Below are 17,444 nucleotides of genomic sequence, written 5' to 3'. Positions count from 1 at the left end.
GTGAGCTACCATGTAAGTGCTGGGAATTGAACCCAGGTCCTCCAAAAGAACAGCAAGTGCTTTTAACTGCTGAACCTTCTTTCCAGCCCATATTTATCTGTTTTTAACGTTCATTAGTATGTGTCTGTATGTAAATATTCTCCACGTGTGCAGGTGTCTGCAGAACCAGAAGAGGGCACCAAATCCCTCGGAGCTCAAGTTACAGGAAGCTCTGAGCACAACAGGATCTGCTGGGGCCCAGATCTGTCACTCAGGTGACTATTCAAATGACCAAGAAGGGAAGGCCACTGAACAATACATTTTCCTGGAGTAATATTTAAAGTATCCAGGAAGAACATGGGGCCCCACAGGAACAACTCCACCTGGTTGCTATGATGTCATGATGCTGATTTCACTTCATTAGGATCAGTTTTTGGTACCAGCTGTTCAAGATGATTCCAACTTGGTTAACTGAAATGGCACACCTTACAACGCTCTGGCCAGAACTCTAAATAGGAACCTCAGAAAAACCCTACCGACTACTCAGAGACTATTCACAATTATACCAGACTGTAATCTTGAAACGTAACTATCATTTTAGTTTCACAGAATCCCATAGAAAGATCACCCCCATGACAGCTGGAAGTAATTCTAGAAGACTATGTATCCTCTCCCAACAAAGTTTGTCCTCAGGGTTAGGGACATCTACTAGGGGTTTTTTACAAGTGGTATAGGGTTGGGGGTTTGGGGAAAATTATACAGGCTCAGGGATCTCGTTTAAAATAATAATAATAATAAAAAAGGAATTGGATAGGATAATAAGTAAATAAGTGTGAGCTTACTCACACTATTAATAGTAACAGAGTAAATACTTCTGAGCTATTATTTATAAACAATTTACATTGGTATAGATTCTTGTATATTGACACAAATTCAAATTGTATCTGTTATATTCAATAAGCTCCTATTTCTGTATACAATATTTGAGCACCTATGCAACTTATTTTATATCTTCAGGAAAGCTAAGGACCAGAAGCTCTGAGATAATCTAGTTACAGGGGCACTTCCGCTCTGGAAATGCTAGGATCCCTTAGAATTATGGGAAATGTAGTCCGTGACTCGCCAAACCGCAGGACACTAGGATACATTCCGCTGCCGGCAGCTGAAAGGGCCAGCCTACTTTTGCGAATTTTGGGGAATGTAGTCCGTAACAGTCCCATCCTCAGAACACTAGGGTACCTTCTGTAGCAAGAGGCTTAGAGGTCAGGTATACTCTGTCGTGTCGCGAATTTTGGGAAATGTAGTCCGGAAATCCCAGGTTCAACGCTAACTTCCTCTGCACGAGTCTGTGTCGTCATGGTCCCCTGGGAATTCTGGGAAGTGTGCTCCCGGTGGCCTGTGCGGGAAGAGTCACTTCCGCCCCTGGTGTGTGAGGCCGTGGCCCGCGTTCCTCTCGGAAAGGTGAGCCCTTTCTCTGCTGTCCCCTCCTGCGTCTTCCCGATAGTTTTCAGGTTGTCTCAGGCGATAGGCGCCAGGCATGAATGCTGGGAAGGAAATCCGCCTCAGAAGGGCAGGAGGCGAGTTTGTTGTGAATGAGCCTGCCGGAGCGTGCCGCGCTTCCGCACATTGACTCAGGCCTGGCCTGGGCTTCAGTCACCAGGAAGGAGGGTCCCATGGGCGCCTGGAGCTCCCAGCAGTCTCTTTAGCCACTATGGGAAATACACAGTTGTCTCCGTCTGTGCTCCCGTTTCTTCCTCAACACTTCGGTACCTATCGAAGAGTGAGCTCGTGTTTCCTGCAAGGCTCAAGACAGCGGGCGCGCGGCACCAGCTGTGAGCTATTTTGTTTGCTCTTAGTGCTTTCCAGGTTGCGAGGAAGCGCCCCAGTCCCTGGAAGCTCCAGTGACCCACAGATGGTCTCAGAGCTCCTGCTGTAGGGTCCCTGGCCCCAGCCTGACCACACCTGACCCCTCTTACCATATCCTTAATGCCTAGGGTTTTCTGTTGTTATTTGATGGGTTGTTAAAGAATGTCCATTCCAAAGATGTTAAAGCCATTTTAGAATGTGCAAAGGGTGATGTGTATGAATTCGTGATTACTACCCTAAATACATGCACTGTTCAGAGTCAAGTGAAGGTTGGCATGTGGGCTGTTAACATCAGTGCCAGCAAGAATGGTCTCATCAATAGCTAAGGCGAGTTTGGTGTTTGTTATGCACAACCCCAATAAAACTCATTGTGTCACCATGTTGGACTTTTTTGGCAATCATTGGTTCTCTGTCTGGAACAAGTCGACGTTTATTTGGTCATGTCTCCCCTTGAATATTGTCACACAATTACTGGGGTTACTAACAGGAATATGGCTGAGGGGTTAGTTATTAGAAGCAGAAATGACTCAAAGGCAGCTGCATCACCAAAGCCCCCTCCAGCATGGTGACAGCTCACAAAACTGGAAGCTGAAGCACACTGCACAGCCTGCTGGCATGTCAACCACGTGCTTCCATTGTTCTGAATGTCTGTCAGCTCATCTGGTCTCTGCTTTGGGGACTTCTGCAGGTGTGAGCATCTTCTAGGTAGCTTAGCTTGCTGAGATGTCACTCAGTATTCCTTACTGCTTATAAATGTCTGGGGAAGAGAAAGGTCTGGTGTCTGGGACTTTCTGAAGCTTTGGAGTTGTTCACTTCCTGAATTTTATTGAGTTTCCCAGTATGACGGAATGTTTTATCTCCCATTAGAACACTGGCCATCTAAGGTGGGTCCCTGCAGGATGGGAAGTCTATCTTGGAAAACTTTGCTATACAACATGCTTATAATGCTGCCTCTTATTGGGAGATTTTAGCTGTGGGCTCTAACACAGAGCCACGCCCAAAACCCTTCACTGGTGGATATTAGGCAGGGGCTCTACCACTTGGCCAAACCCCAGCCCCTTACTGGGGAATTCTAGGCAGGGGCTCGGGCTCTACCACTTAGCCAAACCCCAGCCCCTCACTGGGGGATTCTAGACAGGGCTCTACCACTGAGCCACACCACAGCCTCTCACTGGGAGATTCTATGCAGGAGCTCTACCACTGAGCAATGTCCCACCTCTTCACAGGGGGATTCTAGGTAGGGGCTCTACCACTGAGCCACACCCCAGCTCCTCACTGGGGGCTTCTAAGCATGGGTTCTACCACTGAGCCACACCTCACCCCTCACTGGGAGATTGTAGGTAGGGATTCTACCACCTAGGCATGCTCTAATCTCTCAGTGGGGTTAGAGTGCAAGGTCAGTTCTGTGATGACTCTTCAGGACACTCATGGGGACAGAGAGGTTTGATTTCTTACAGTAGTTGTCCACCGCTGGTGCACAGAATCCCACCAGCCCTATATAGCCTAGGGTGGGACATCCTGGGGGTAGCTGGAATGTGGCCTGATTTGCAGCATGTATGTGCCTGCCTCTGGAGGCAAAGGGCATCTGGATCTCACCTGGCCAAGCTTGTATTTTCCCTCTCTCATGGCGTCTATCATCTTGTCCTGTTTTTTCAGGTCTGCACCATTTCCTAGAAAAAAAGGAGAAAATGGCCCAATTGCAGGTGAGTTGATTTTCAACTGTGCTTTTCATGCTCTGTCTTAGAGTTTCTGTTGCTCTGAGAGGTTCCATGACCCCTGCTTTTATAAAGAAAAACATTCAATTTGTGATGGCTTACAGTTCAGATGTTAGTCCATTATTACGGTGGTAGCATCCAGGCATCTGTGGTTCTGCAGAAGGAGATGAGAGTTCTACATCTTGATCCACAATTAAGAGGAGATTGTGTGCCATACTGGTCTTAACTTGAGACCTCAGAACTTGCCTTCACAGTGATACACTTTCCCCCAACGGCTACTTCAACAGGGGCACACCCCTAATAATTCTACTCCCCACGGGCCAAACATTCAAACACACAAGTCTATGAACAGTGTAAAAGAGAATAGAAATTTAAAAATTACACGCATGATTATCTTGCTTACAATGTGCCCATGGCCATTTAAAGCCACATCCCTAGCTCCGTTTGCTGTGCTGTAGTGTGGAACTGGCATGTTTTCCACCAACAGTGGTGTGCGTTCTAACTCTTGAGTGGATTGCATTGAGTTGTTTGTCACCCACAAACTCGGAAATCCCTGAGGCTCTCACAGTTTGATGTCTCTGTGTCCTTTTCCCTGTGGAGAGCCTTGGCTCACAAGACTGCTCTGAGTCTGGCCGTGTGGCCCAGGGCGTGACACTCACCTGGAATTGGGCAAATGTCGATGTCTGTCCCTAGCACCACACAGTGATGAAATGCTCCTGAGCCTTGTAGAGACTCAAAGCTGTGGTTCTGTATATACATGTATACATGTACACATATGCACGTGCACATGAGCACACACATCAGTGCATCCGTATACCTTATCCCGTAGGTGACAGCTGAGAAACATTATTGTGTTTTTCTTTTGTTTTTTAAATTGAACTTTATTTTAAGATTTGTATATTTTTATTTATCTGATGAGTGACTTTCCTGCACGTGTACCTGTGCAGCATGTCTATCCCAATGGAAGGGAAAGTGGGCATCATATCCCCTGGAACTAGGAGTTACTGATGGTTGTGAGCTGCCATGTGGGTGCTGGGAACCAAACTTGGGTTCTGTCCTCTGCAAGAGCTGCCAGTGCTCTTAACCACAGCACCTCTAGGCTCTTTCATCGGAGTCTCTGATACTCTGGGTGGGGGGGGGGGGCAGGAGGAGAGAGAGAGAGAGAGAGAGAGAGAGAGAGAGAGAGGAGAGGGAGAGAGAGAGAGAGAGGAGAGGGAGAGAGAGAGATAGATTTCATTATTTATGCCTTGAATATATTGAACGCTCAGCAGTACAGGGCGTAGTCACTGTCCATCCATCACCTCATTCAAAGGCCTGAAGGACCAAGTGAACCAGGGATCCTTCATGCTGTTCCATGAGGATGGGGGAGACATGTTCACACAGGATGTAGTGTGTTCTGGGGCCTTTGCCTACCTGGCCAGGATAGTCAACCTTGTTTACTGTAATGTATGAGTGAAAAATCATAGGGCAGAGGAGAGCTGGACAGAGGAGAGGGCAGAGCAGGGCAGGGCAGAGGAGAACAGGGCAGAGGAGAGCAGGGCAGAAGAGGGCAGGGCAGAGGAGGGCAGGGCAGAGGAGAGCAGGGTAGAAGAGAGCAGTGCTGATAGGGCACAGCAGAGGAGAGCAGGGCAGAGAAGAGTACAGGGCAGAGAGCTGGGCAGAGGAGAGAACAGGGCAGAGAGAGCAGGGTAGAACTCTCCATCTATAGGCAATTGCAAGCTGCTCAGAAACTCCTGTGGAGCAGGTACAGGCTTGAACAGATCTGCACTATAAACATCTAAGATTTCTCTATAGCAAGCCAGATAACAAAGCAATACATCCTGTCTGCACAGTGATTTTCTAGAAGAGGAAATAGTGAGAGTGAGCAAGGGCCAGTGAGATATCTCACTGGTAAGGGAGCTTGCTGCAATGGCTGATGACTGGAGTTAGATCCGTGGGACCCACAAATTAGGAGAGAACTGATTCCCCAAAGTTTTTATCTGACCTCCACACATGGACCATGACATGCATGAGCTCCCTGATACACAAATAAATAAAAAATAACATTTTAAAAAGAAATATTTATTATGTAACAAGAGAATAATTATTACTAAATTGACTTAATTAGTGAGCTTCAAGTTAGTGAGAATATACTATCTTATGAAGCAGTGTGGAAGGGGTCAGGGAGATGGCTCAGCAGATCCGAACACTTGCTACACAATCCTGAGGACCTGAGTTCAATCCTTGGAATCTGTGTAAAATACCAGATGTGGTGGTGCCCAACAATAGTCCCTCTATAGAGGACACGGGAGAACCAGCTGGCAGCCTAGCTAGCCTGGAATACACAGTACAGCAGAAACACCAAGAGAGACAACCCTGCCCTGTGTTTCTGCAAGGTTGAAGGACTGGGCCAACTTCTGAAAGTTCTCCAGATACATGCTGTGCCACATACACAGGTCCGGGCAAAATGCACATGCATACTCACAGACTACACATTTGTGCATGCACATGTGCCTGTATCCAAACATATGTACACAAGCATACGCAAATATGAGGATTCGTTGCAGCCCTCATGGAGGGTAGACCCAGCAGATGGAAGGCAGTCAGAGACAGGTACTTCCAGCTAAGAGGTCTGAGTCCCACCTTGGTCCTCCCTCCACATCTCAGCATCACCTCTTCTGTAGCTATAACCCGCATGTGTTTGCTGTCCCAGGAGATGGTCACGTTCAGGGACGTGGTTGTGGTCTTCAGCGAGGAGGAGCTGGGACTGCTGGACGCTGCCCAGAGGAAGCTGTATCGTGATGTGATGCTGGAGACCTTCAGGATGCTGCTCTCAGTGGGTGAGGATGGGGTCTGGGTTTCCTGGATGAGCGACTGGGACCAGCTGCTGGGAGCCTGGGAACTGCTGGAGTTGTTTTCTGGGTTTGGTTTTAGCTGTATAGGGGAGCCCTGCTTGGTTTTATTAACTTGACACAAACTAGAGTCATCTGGGAAGCGGAGCCTCACTTGAGAAAATGCTTCACCAGGTTGGCCTGTGGGCAAGTCTGTGGGATTTTCTTGATTGATTATTGCTATGATTTTGGCCCAGCTCACTGTTGATTGATTATTGCTATGATTTTGGCCCAACTCACTGTGGGTGGTGCTGGCTATGCCAGGTGGCTCTGAGCTGTGTAAGGAGCAAGCCAGTAAATAGCACCCTCCATGGCCTCTGCTCCAGCTCCTGTCTCCAGTCCCTGCCATGAGTCCGACCTTGACTTCCCACCATGAAGAGCTACAAGCTATAAGATGAAATAAAACCTTTCCTCCCCAAGTAGCTTTTGTCATAGTGTGTACAGGAGGCAGAGTAGGAAAGTGGGGACAGTGGGCCCTTCGCATTAGTTTACATAAAACCATTTACTACGTGCTTCTAGCTAGTTTTGTTTTATAGGCTATGTGGTAGTTCCTATTTATTAGTCCATTTCATTGGGAGGTATGTTTAAAATATATTCAGTGTGTGTGAGTGTATGTGTGTGTGCGCGTGCATACACCATGTTGAGGACAGGTGCCTATAGAGACCAGAGAAGGCTTCAAATTTCCTAGAACTGGTGTTAGAGGTGGTTGTGAGCTGCTGTGTAGGTGCTGGGAACCAATCCTTTGCTCTCTGGAAGAGCAGCATGTACTTTTTTTTTTTTTTTTTAACATCTTTTTACACTCAAACGACACAGAACAGCCAGTGCTTTTAACATCTGAGCCATCTTTCCAGGTTGGTAGTTCTTTTCGGCCCTTCCTCCCTCCCTCCCTTCCTTCGCTCCCTCCCTTCCTTCCTTTGGTTTTTATTTCTTTGACTCAGTGTCTCATATAACCCAGGCCAGACTATTCTCAAAGTTACTATATAGTAAGGGTGATCTTGAAACTGCTCTGCCAGTCTCTACTTCCCACTCTTTTTATCTACTATTTACAAACTAGACATCATCAAACTTTTGATTTTCTTTCTCTTTTTTCTTTTCCTTTTTTTTCCCACTAGCACACCAGCCCTTCACTCCGGGTCTGATAGCCCAGCTGGAGAATGAAGAGGAGCTCTGCAAGGAGGACGCCCCAGGAGGTGAGATCTCAGTTGGCAAGGATGCTGCCAGACCAGTGGGTGGGAGTGGTTTCTCTCCCAGGGGCAGGGCATAGCATTTCTCTCCTTAATTCTCCACTGGTTCCCTCTTCACAAATAGTATAATGGCTTTTAAAGTGCTTAGAGCAGGGCCGCTGAGAAGGCTTCTTAGTAAGCGTGCTTGCCCGAAGCAGAGTTCCATCCCTAGAACCTTTGTGTTGTCAGGGGGGAATAAACTGACTCCCTCAGGTTGTTCTCTGACCTCCACAGTCATAACATTGGTGGAGCACATGTATGTGCATGCACACACACACACACACAGAAAGAGAGGCCACACTCACTTACACTCATATTCATGCTTATAAAGACAAAAGACATGTTTCCACATTGGGAATATCTGCTTTTTTTTTTCTACTGGATCACCTAACAAACCATGATAAAGCACAGTGATGTGCTTATAATTCACTAGAACATTTGAATGCGACCACAGTTGATACCCAGATTTTGTTAGGAAAATTCAGATCTTTTGTTTTGTTTTGTTTTGTTTTATTTTTTTATGTATTTATTTTTTTGTTTTGCCTTTTGGAGACAGGGTTTTTCTCTATGTAGCTCTGGCTGTCCTGGAACTCACTCTGTAAAGCATGCTGGCCTTGAACTCACAGAAATCTGCCTACCTCTGCCTCCTAAGTGCTGGGATTAAAGGTTGCTCCCCTACTGCCTGGAAGAAAACCCATATCTTAGGCACTCAGAGGGCCTTGGTTTTGTGTCTCCTGTGTGTGTCAGGTGTTTTGTCAGTCTCCACAGAAACAGTGGGGCCTGTCTGTTTCCTAATGTGAGCCATGTGTTGCACGCCAGCGACTCTCAGTAAGGTGTTCACTTGTGTGTTTGTCTGGATTCTCATCTTATAGGAAGCCAGGGTGGACGTGCTGTGGAGAATGATGAAGACATGGAGTTAAGCTTCCTTTGTCCCAGAGAGCTCTCCTCCTGTCAGACCTGGCCACAGGGTGCAGGCTTGTTACCCGGGGATCAGGATTCCATGAAAAGATGTCTAAAGAGCAACGCTGAGTCTCAGAACCAGGGAGATTCTTCCTTCCTGGTGTGCGCAGGGATGCTGGTTCAGATTTCTGAGGATGGGAACTACGTGTTGCCTCCTGTAGATGATGACTCTGCCTCTCTGAGAAGTCAAGAGTTTCCTTCACTGAGAGCCCAGCAGTCTTGGCGGAAATCGCATCTCAGTGGGTCCTGTAATCGCCAATGGAAAGGTCAGCAAATGCCTAGGAATGTTTCTAGTCAGAGTTTATATCTTCAAGCTAATCAGGAAATCCACGCTGAAGAGAAACTATATCCAGGCGTAGAATGTAGAAAAGATTTCATATATTGTTCAAATTTTAACACTGAGCAGAGAGTTCACATGGAAGAGATTCTCTATAACTCTGAGGGTGGTGACCACTTCAGTCTGCCCCCACATTTCCCGGACTTTTCAGCAGTGTACCCCAGGGAACAACCTGATAAACATGCATGCAGTACAAGCTTCCATCAAAAATTGTGTATTCCAAGCCATCAACAACTTGACATCATTGAGAAACCTACTTATAAAGAGGGTGGAAATGAGTGTAAGAGCCGTCAAAATCTGCAGAAACCTAAGCCACACAAATGCAACACCTGTGGGAAATGCTTCAGTGACAGATGGGTTCTTACTGTTCACGAGAGAGTCCACACAGGAGAGAAACCATATCAATGTAAGGAGTGTGGGAAGTACTTCAGCCAGAATGCCTATCTACACTCCCACCGGAAAGTTCACACTGGAGAGAAACCATTCAAGTGTGAGGTGTGTGGGAAGGCCTTTAGTCGGAGTTTCTACCTACAAGGCCACCAGAGAAGTCACACTGGGGAGAAACCATATAAGTGTGAGGAGTGTGGGAAGAGCTTCAGTCGAAATTCCTACCTGCAAGACCACCAGAAACTTCACAGTGGGGAGAAACCATACAAGTGTGAGCAGTGTGGGAAGGGCTTCAATCGAAGTTCAAACCTTCAAAGTCACCGGAGAATTCATACTGGAGACAAACCATATCAGTGTGAGGAGTGTGGAAAAGGCTTCAGATGGAACTGTAATCTTCAAATTCATCAGCGGGTTCACACAGGAGAAAAACCGTATAAATGTGGAACATGTGGCAAAGGCTTCAGATGGAACTGTAATCTTCAAATTCATGAGCGAGTTCACACAGGAGAAAAACCCTATAAATGTGAAAAATGTGGCAAAGGCTTTAGTATATCCTCAAGTCTCCTGATCCATGAGAGAGTCCACATGGGAGAGAAGCCTTACCAGTGTGTTGAGTGTGGGAAGGCCTACAATAGGTATTACAATCTCCAGATACATCACAGAATCCACACTGGGGAGAAGCCGTTCAAATGTGAGGTGTGTGGGAAAGGTTTCACCCAGAAGTCAAATCTTCAATCTCATCAGCTTGTCCACACGGGAAGGAAACCCTATAAGTGTGACACATGTGGTAAGGGATTCAGTAGGAATTCAGGTCTTCTGATGCATCAGAAAGTCCATAGCAGTGATAGTTTCTGTAGGAGGAAAGAGTATAGGAATGGTTCTCATCCTTCTGAGAACCTATGCAGAGATGAAGGCCTGTCAAATACTGTTCTGTTTTGTTAATGAAAAGTAGTGTTTATACCCAACATGAATGCCAGTGGTTGTTGGGAAACAACACAGGATAGAGATTCATCAAATGTTTGCCAACATCTCAATAAGCTCTTGTAGAGGATCAAGAACTTATCATGAATGTCAGCAGGAATTAGCAAAAGTTTGATTATATGTGGAAGTTTCATTTCTCATAACCAATTGGTCCCTAATATCTGGACCCAGAAGCTGCTTCCCAAATTACCATGCAGAAGCTTAATATTACTTAAAAATGCTTGGCTAATACCTCAGGCTCATTATTAACTAGCTCTTTCAGTTGAAGTTAACTTGTATTCCTTAATTAGTCTTTGGCATTTGGTGGTTCCTGTTCTCAATAGGACGCACCCATTTTGCTCTCTCTTGTGTTTGACCTGAGTCTCCTGAACCTCCCCTTGCTTGTCATCCTTAGTTTTGTTGTCCCACCTATACTTTCTGCCTGGTTACTGGCCAGTCAGCCTTTCATTAAACCAATTCGTGTGACAAATCTTTACAATGTGCAAGATGATTATTCCACAGTATATCTCCCTTTTGTCCAATTAAAAAGTAAGTTTTGATGATACAAAATTGACTTTATTATTCAGTTACAAAAAATAATCAGAAATAGAAATCTTCCCTTATATATAGCACATATTAGGTTCCATATGGGTTTACCGGGTCCTCTAGTACAAGATAGTGATGAGATTGATTAACTAGGTTGAAATGTGCTAGAAATTTCATAAGAAAACCAGCATGTCAATAGCAAGAGTTTAAACCTTTTTTTCATCACTTTACAACAATACAAGGAAAGTATAAGGCAATTCCCCTACTTGTTCTTTATACAGCCAAACTCCAATACCTGTGAGAACTAATCCAAAGAATACTCAATGAAATGAACTTTGGCTGCTGGATGTGTTTCATTTTGCAGAATTTGGAAAGTTAAAATGTGTCCACCATATCATAGGTTCATATTCAGGATTTCAGTGGGCCACTGCTTTGAGTTCTGAAAAGGATGATTCTATAGTCACAGATTTGCTAGAAGTTATGGACCTTATGTTTTTGTACTCTGGATGTACCTAACGAATTATGGTCCTAATCACTTTGACATTTTCTGCCTGTTACACTTAAAAACCATGACCATGCCTAGGCACAACCTTTGGAGTCTCTAAAAGGAAGATGGGGCCCCAAAACAATTCCACCTGGATTGTGGTAATGTTACCAAGCTGACAGACACCATCCAAAGATTGACTTTGGATTACAAACGACTCAGGACAGTTTCAACATGGCTAGCTGAGATAACCCAGCCTCACAGACTACCCTAGCTAGAAGTTGAGATAAACCCTACATATTTCCATTATGCAGAGACTGAATCACAAATGCTTCAGCTACCTCTTCCAGGACTTGGTAATTATTCCAGTGATTTTTTTCAGGGTCCCTTAAAGATGCCATCACTCCCAGACAGCAGGAAGTAATTTTAAGAACACGAAATCCACATTCCCAAGTAGTGGGCAGATGATATTTGGTCAGTTGGCTATGGATATTTGTCATTGTTTAAGGGATTTGGTTACAAGTTGTTACTGGTAAAATGGTCAGGAAAAAAAACTGAACAAAGGAGGTTAGATTCAGGGTTTTTGTTCTAAAAAGAAAAAGGGAGGATATAGAAATATGAGGATAAAGGGTAAATTATTGAGTCTACTCTGAAAAAAGTGGGTATAGATGTAATAGGATAATAGATAATTGAATCTACTTTTAATCTATAAAAAGCAACTACTATAAGTGTTTTACATTCTATTGTATTTTTGTATATTGATAACATATTTGAGGTTATTTTTGTAGCACATACTACTTATACGTATCACTCTGGTTTAAGATATTGTACCTATACAGTTCATTTAACAATGTAATACTAAATTCTAGTCCTTAAAAGTAATTATTATTACAGACTATGACAATAAAGTAATGCAGGTAAATAGTCACCTATTACAATGGAACTTGTATTCATCTTAGGTTGTTTTCAAGATCAACCAATTATATTTCAGATAGGTGGTCTTCAAACACTTCAGAGATCTGCAGAATATGGTATTTATGTTTTAATAACATAGATTCTTTTTTCTTTAATGACAATGAGAAATGTCTGTTCCTGAAAGCACCAATGTACTTCAGAAAAGATGAGCATTGAGGATATTCCATATGGAGTTTACTTTCTTTGTGGTAAAAGTAAGCCACTGGTGAAGAAACTACCCTTGCATCAACTGTTGTGTTATGTCCAAATTGGACAGGCAGGACACAGAAGAAAGCAACTGTTCAACTTTGCGAAGACAAAGTAGAACAGCCCTTCAGAATTATCCTGCTCCACAGAAAAGTATGTCAGATATGCTAGGCCTATAGGCCGAAGATAAATGCTCCAACGTTATAGAGGAACCTTGTGTGGCTGTCCAGGCGGCCTGCTGTTTCTGTCATTTCGCACAGGTTTTAGAAGTTGATTGCTTGCACTTCTGTTTACTCAGGTAATATTTCCTTTGAGCATCTGTGATGGAATTGAAGACTAGAAACTTACAAAGGAATGTAAGATGTATAAAGTTTAGAGAGATAAAGCGATAGCTTTGGGTAGGTAATACAAATTAGGGTGAAAGGTGAATTAGGTATAACCCTTTGAACTCACCAAGATAGGATAAATAATGGAGTATTTCCTCTCAATTTGTCAAATGCAAATGGACTAGACATTGTTAATGTACTTCTTGATGCTATATATTGTTTATAATTGTTGGCCTTATTGTATATAGCTTTTTATGTTAGTTGTAACCTTTGCTTTTTATTTAGACAAAAAAGGGGAAATGTTTGATATTTTGTGTTCTGACAAATAAATCTTGCCTGGAAATTAGAGGGTGGAGCTAGCCACTAGTTAACAAATAACCATAGAGGTCTGGAGGTCTGTACAGATAGGAGACAGGAGTGATAAGGCTGAGTGGGGAGGGAGGAGGTGATTAGGGGTTGGAGACAGGATCTCAGCCCTTTTGACATGAGGATTCAGAGAGGTTCTAAGAAGTCTCTGGTGTCTGCTGCTCTGCTTCTCTCATTTTTCAGTTTTTACCCCAATATCTGACTCTGGGCTTTTATTGAGTAGAGTAATTAGGATCACACTTCATAGAGCTGGCAGGCATTGACTAAATAGGAGAAACTTGGGAAGAGAGGAAGGAGCAAGAAAAGGGGCCACCCACCGACCTATACAGCTAGGCATAAAAGAAGAAGACAAGATGTACAAAAATAGAGAGGTAAGGCAAAAAGTAGACAGGATAATTTAAGAAAAGCTGACAAGGAACAAGCTAAGGCCAGGCATTTATAAGTAATAATAAGCATCCATGTGTGTTTATTTGGGACCTGGGTGGTGGGCCCCCAAAGGAACCAAAAGAGTAGAGTAGTAACTACAAGCAAGTAGTGCTAACTACAAGCACCCATGTTAGATGGATCACAATGTTTTTGTAAGTTGTTTCAGGGGACCTGACACATTCTTTGTTGCTGTGTGGGTGTTGGGTTCACACAGGTCTGTGGCAAGAAGACTCAGAGACAAGAATGAATTTAGCCTTTCACAGCTGTAGGGTAATACCTCTAAGGACTGAAGCACTTTTCCTTTTCTCAGGACATTTTTATTTTCCTCCATATGCTCAAAACAACCTGAATGAAGTTTTCAAAAATAGAATGCCACGTGCAAATTCTCAGTTCATAAAGTACCACAGTTTTCCTGGTTTCTCAAACCATGTTTTGCATAGGCTCCTTGGGAATCCTTGGGAAACTCCCAGAGAAGATTCAAATAGAGTAACAAGAGAAACAGCGGGTGTCTGCTAAACAAAGGATTTATTAGCGCTAAATGCTAAACTAACATTCTCCAGCCAGTTGTAGCACATGACATCCTTGGGCACTACACTCACACGGTGAAGATACAGTCAAGAACGTGCATACACACTATTTAAAATGAGTAGTTTCTTTTGTATAACTTTGTTTTCTTCTTTCTGTATTCCAAGTTCCTCTATATGATAACTTCTTAGATTGTGGATGGTCGCTCTGTTGATTTTGTTTGCGTTTACTTGAGTTTCACGTTTGGAAAGTTTTCCTTTATTAAGATTACAAAGGAGGTGAATGTTGGAGAGCTGAAAGTGAATAGCGATTGGTAGAAGTGATTCGGACTAAGAATTCCCATACTTAGGTGACTATGCAGATGGTCTTGAAGGCGAGAGAGACCTTCCCTGCAGAGGCTGTGCCCTATAGCCCGGAATGTCCACGCGGTCCCTGACAAGCTCTATCAAGGGTCGATTAACACACAGTCTTCAACAGAAAGGTGGAAAGGCTTCGTGGTTAGACGATTCTGGTCTACAGGAACGCTAAAGACGCTGTTCCGGACCTAGAATTTGTGGAGATTTAATCTAGTTTCCTTATGGCGGCACTTCCGCCCTGGAAAGGCAAGGCGAAACACTGAGAATTGTGGGAAATGTTGTGTACGACCGTCCTGTCCCCAGATTACTAGAATAACATCCGTTGCAGGAGGTTTTGAGAGCTGCTCCACTCTGTCAGGAATTTTGGGAAATGTAGTTCGAAATCCCAGGTTCAAGGCTAATTTTTCTTCACAAGTCTTTGTGTTGTCCCTGGTCACCTCGGGAACTGGGAAGTGTGCTCCCGGTGGCCTGTGCGTGAAGGGTCACTTCCGCCCCAGGTGTGCGAGGCCGTGCCCCGCGTTCCTCTCAGAAAGGTGAGCCCTCCCTCTGCTGTCTCCTCCGGCGTCTTCCCGATAGTTTTCAGTTTGTCCCGGGTGATAGGCACCAGGCGTGGATGCTGGGAAGGAAATCCGCCTCAGAAGGGCAGGAGGCGAGTTGGCTGTGAATGAGCCTGCCGGAGCGTGCCGCGCTTGCGCACATTGACTCAGGCCTGGCCAGGGCTTCTGTTACCAGGACTGAGGATGTCGTGGGCGCCGGGAGGCCCCAGCGGTCTCTCTAGCCACTGTGGGAAATGCACAGTCGTCTCCGTCTGTGCCCCCGTTTCTTCCTCAACACTTTGGTACCTATCGACGAGTGAGCTCGTGTTTCCTGCAAGGCTCAAGACAGCGGGCGCGCGGCACCAGCTCTTGGCTATTATTTTGCTCTAGTGCTTTACAGGTTTGGAGGAAGCGCCCCAGTTCCTGGAAGCTCCAGAGACCCACAGATGGTCTCAGAGCTCCTGCTATAGGGTCCCTGGCCCCAACCTGACCACATCTGACCACTTCACCAAAATCTTCTCTCTCTCTCTCTCTCTCTCTCTCTCTCTCTCTCGTTCTTTTTCCCTTTGTTTTTGTTTTGTTATTGAGACAGTCGTTCCCAGCTATTGCTGGAACTGTCCACTATGACTGGGAGGGGGACGGGGCTGATGAAGTCTGTTTTCATCTTGTATCTTGCCTTCCTAATCCTGTATTTGAAAAAGAGCGTATGAGGAAGGAGACATCAGAGAACGGGGTGCAGTAGTCTGAATAAGAAATGAACCCATAGTCTCTGGTCTTTGAGTATTTGGTCCAAGGTAAGGGGACAGTGATGATTCCTGAAGTTTAGGTGGCATGGCCCTGCTGGAGGAAATACATCATTGGAGGGGGGGTCTGAGGAGGTAAAGTTTTATGTAATTGCAATTTGCTCTCCCTTCTTTGTGGTTTGGGTTCAAGATGGGAGCACTCAACTTCCTCCTCCTTATGCCACACCTGCCACCCTCTGGAACCAAAAGCCAAAATAAACGCTTTCTTCTACAAGTTGGTCATGGTGTTTTATCCCAGAAGCAGAAATGTAACTAATACATATGGTTGGAATTGAGCATCCTTCCTTTTCAGTACCCTCTCTTTTCATGGGCGATGGTGTGGTTTTTACTCATTGACGGATCTTTCTATGAAGCAGCCCTATTATTTTTTTCAGTAAATTCTAGAAGTGGTGAAGAACTACTTGGGCATATACAACAGGGACGCTAAATAAATATTTAATATTAAATACTTATAGAACTTTTATACAAATTATTAAGTTCAACTCTCACAAGAGCTTTATTTTGTATGGAACTATCATTCTCATTTAATTCACTTATTTTTATTACATCTATTTAAGGGAAAATAAAATAAAATCTGTTTTTAAAATGAAGATACAAATTCACTTAATCTACCAAAAGGAAAAATATAGTTGGGTGATGGTGGTTCATGCCTTTAACCACAGTAGTCAGGAGGCAGTGGCAGACAGATCCCTGTGAAGCGAGGCCAGCCTTCTCTACAGAGCGAGTTCTAGGACAGGCATTACACAGAAAACGAAGAAGAAGAAGAAGGAGGAGGAGGAGGAGGAGGAAGAGGAGGAGAAAGAAGAAGAAGAAGAAGAAGAAGAAGAAGAAGAAGAAGAAGAAGAAGAAGAAGAAGAAGAAGAAGAAGAAGAAGAAGAGATTATTCGCATTACATCCTGTGTAGATAATTGTAATTTTTTTAAAATCTATATATTTTCTTAATCTACAATCATTTCTACCTTTATATAAACTAGGCATGGTGAGATGGCTCAGTAGGTAAAATCACTTGCCACCAAGTTTGATCCCCAGGACTCTCATGATGGAAGAAGAGAATTGCTATGGAATGTTTATATCCACCCACCCACCACTACCGCCACCACCATCATCATCATTTATGCCCGGCAACGCTAAGCATACATGGGCAGCCCGTTCAGGGCGGTTCTCCAGTTGTTCCTATCCTGGGAAGTCCTAGATGCTTGTGTTATTGTCATGCCCACGGTTCCACAGTCTTTCTTTATGCTGTCTATCCAGTGTTTTTGGGTCTTCTTCTTCACCTTATCCCATGCACTCCTCCAGGCAGTTCTGCCTTTGGGGTTCTGTCGTCATTCATCCTCATAACATGGTTGATGTATCTCAAGCGTCGATGCTGTATCCTGTAGTTTACTTTCTTCTGTAGATGGAGATGTTTCTTAATGTCATCATCCTGTAGCCTAACTCTTCGTGTGACACCTAGAATTCTCCTGAGTCATGTCATCTCAAACACATTCAGCTGCTGTTCTAAGAAGCATTTCATTGTTCAGGTTTTAGAGTTGTAAAGAAGGCAGCTGAAGACAAGTGTCTCATACACTTGTAATTTTGTTGTTGTTGTTATGTCTCTTGCTGACCAAACCTTTCCTAG

General features: G+C 44.4%; 1 protein-coding gene across 2 annotated transcripts; it reads left to right on the top strand.

Moving 5' to 3' along the window:
• Window positions 1-1,335: 1,335 nt before the first annotated feature.
• LOC146895992 (zinc finger protein 112-like) lies at window positions 1,336-13,160 on the top strand. 2 transcript variants are annotated; one of them, XM_085693693.2, is made up of 5 exons: window positions 1,336-1,440; window positions 3,502-3,548; window positions 6,253-6,379; window positions 7,543-7,620; window positions 8,526-13,160. In XM_085693693.2, the coding sequence occupies exons 2-5, from the start codon at window positions 3,534-3,536 to the stop codon at window positions 10,277-10,279; spliced, it is 1,974 nt and encodes a 657-aa protein (XP_085549819.2). In that variant the 5' UTR covers window positions 1,336-1,440; window positions 3,502-3,533; the 3' UTR covers window positions 10,280-13,160. The 2 variants fall into 2 exon arrangements, with proteins under 2 accessions (XP_085549819.2, XP_085549822.2); XM_085693696.2 differs by lacking the exons at window positions 1,336-1,440; window positions 3,502-3,548 and having other exon boundaries at window positions 6,235-6,379.
• The last annotated feature ends 4,284 nt before the right edge of the window (window positions 13,161-17,444 follow it).

This window comes from Myodes glareolus, chromosome 1 (assembly GCF_982192425.1).
Source record: "Myodes glareolus chromosome 1, mMyoGla1.1, whole genome shotgun sequence".
NCBI classification, from domain to species: Eukaryota; Metazoa; Chordata; class Mammalia; order Rodentia; family Cricetidae; genus Myodes; species Myodes glareolus.
The sequence above is the reverse complement of the archived record's forward strand: the minus strand, read 5'-3'. Positions and strand labels throughout refer to the sequence as shown.

Excerpts from the sequence above, each read along its gene's own strand:
- LOC146895992 (XM_085693696.2), top strand. The coding sequence starts at position 6,235 with ATGTGTTTGCTGTCCCAGGAGATGGTCACGTTCAGGGACGTGGTTGTG. Across the intron at positions 6,380-7,542 it reads CAGGATGCTGCTCTCAGTGG|CACACCAGCCCTTCACTCCG; the intron begins GTGAGGATGGGG and ends TTTTCCCACTAG. Across the intron at positions 7,621-8,525 it reads CAAGGAGGACGCCCCAGGAG|GAAGCCAGGGTGGACGTGCT; the intron begins GTGAGATCTCAG and ends CTCATCTTATAG.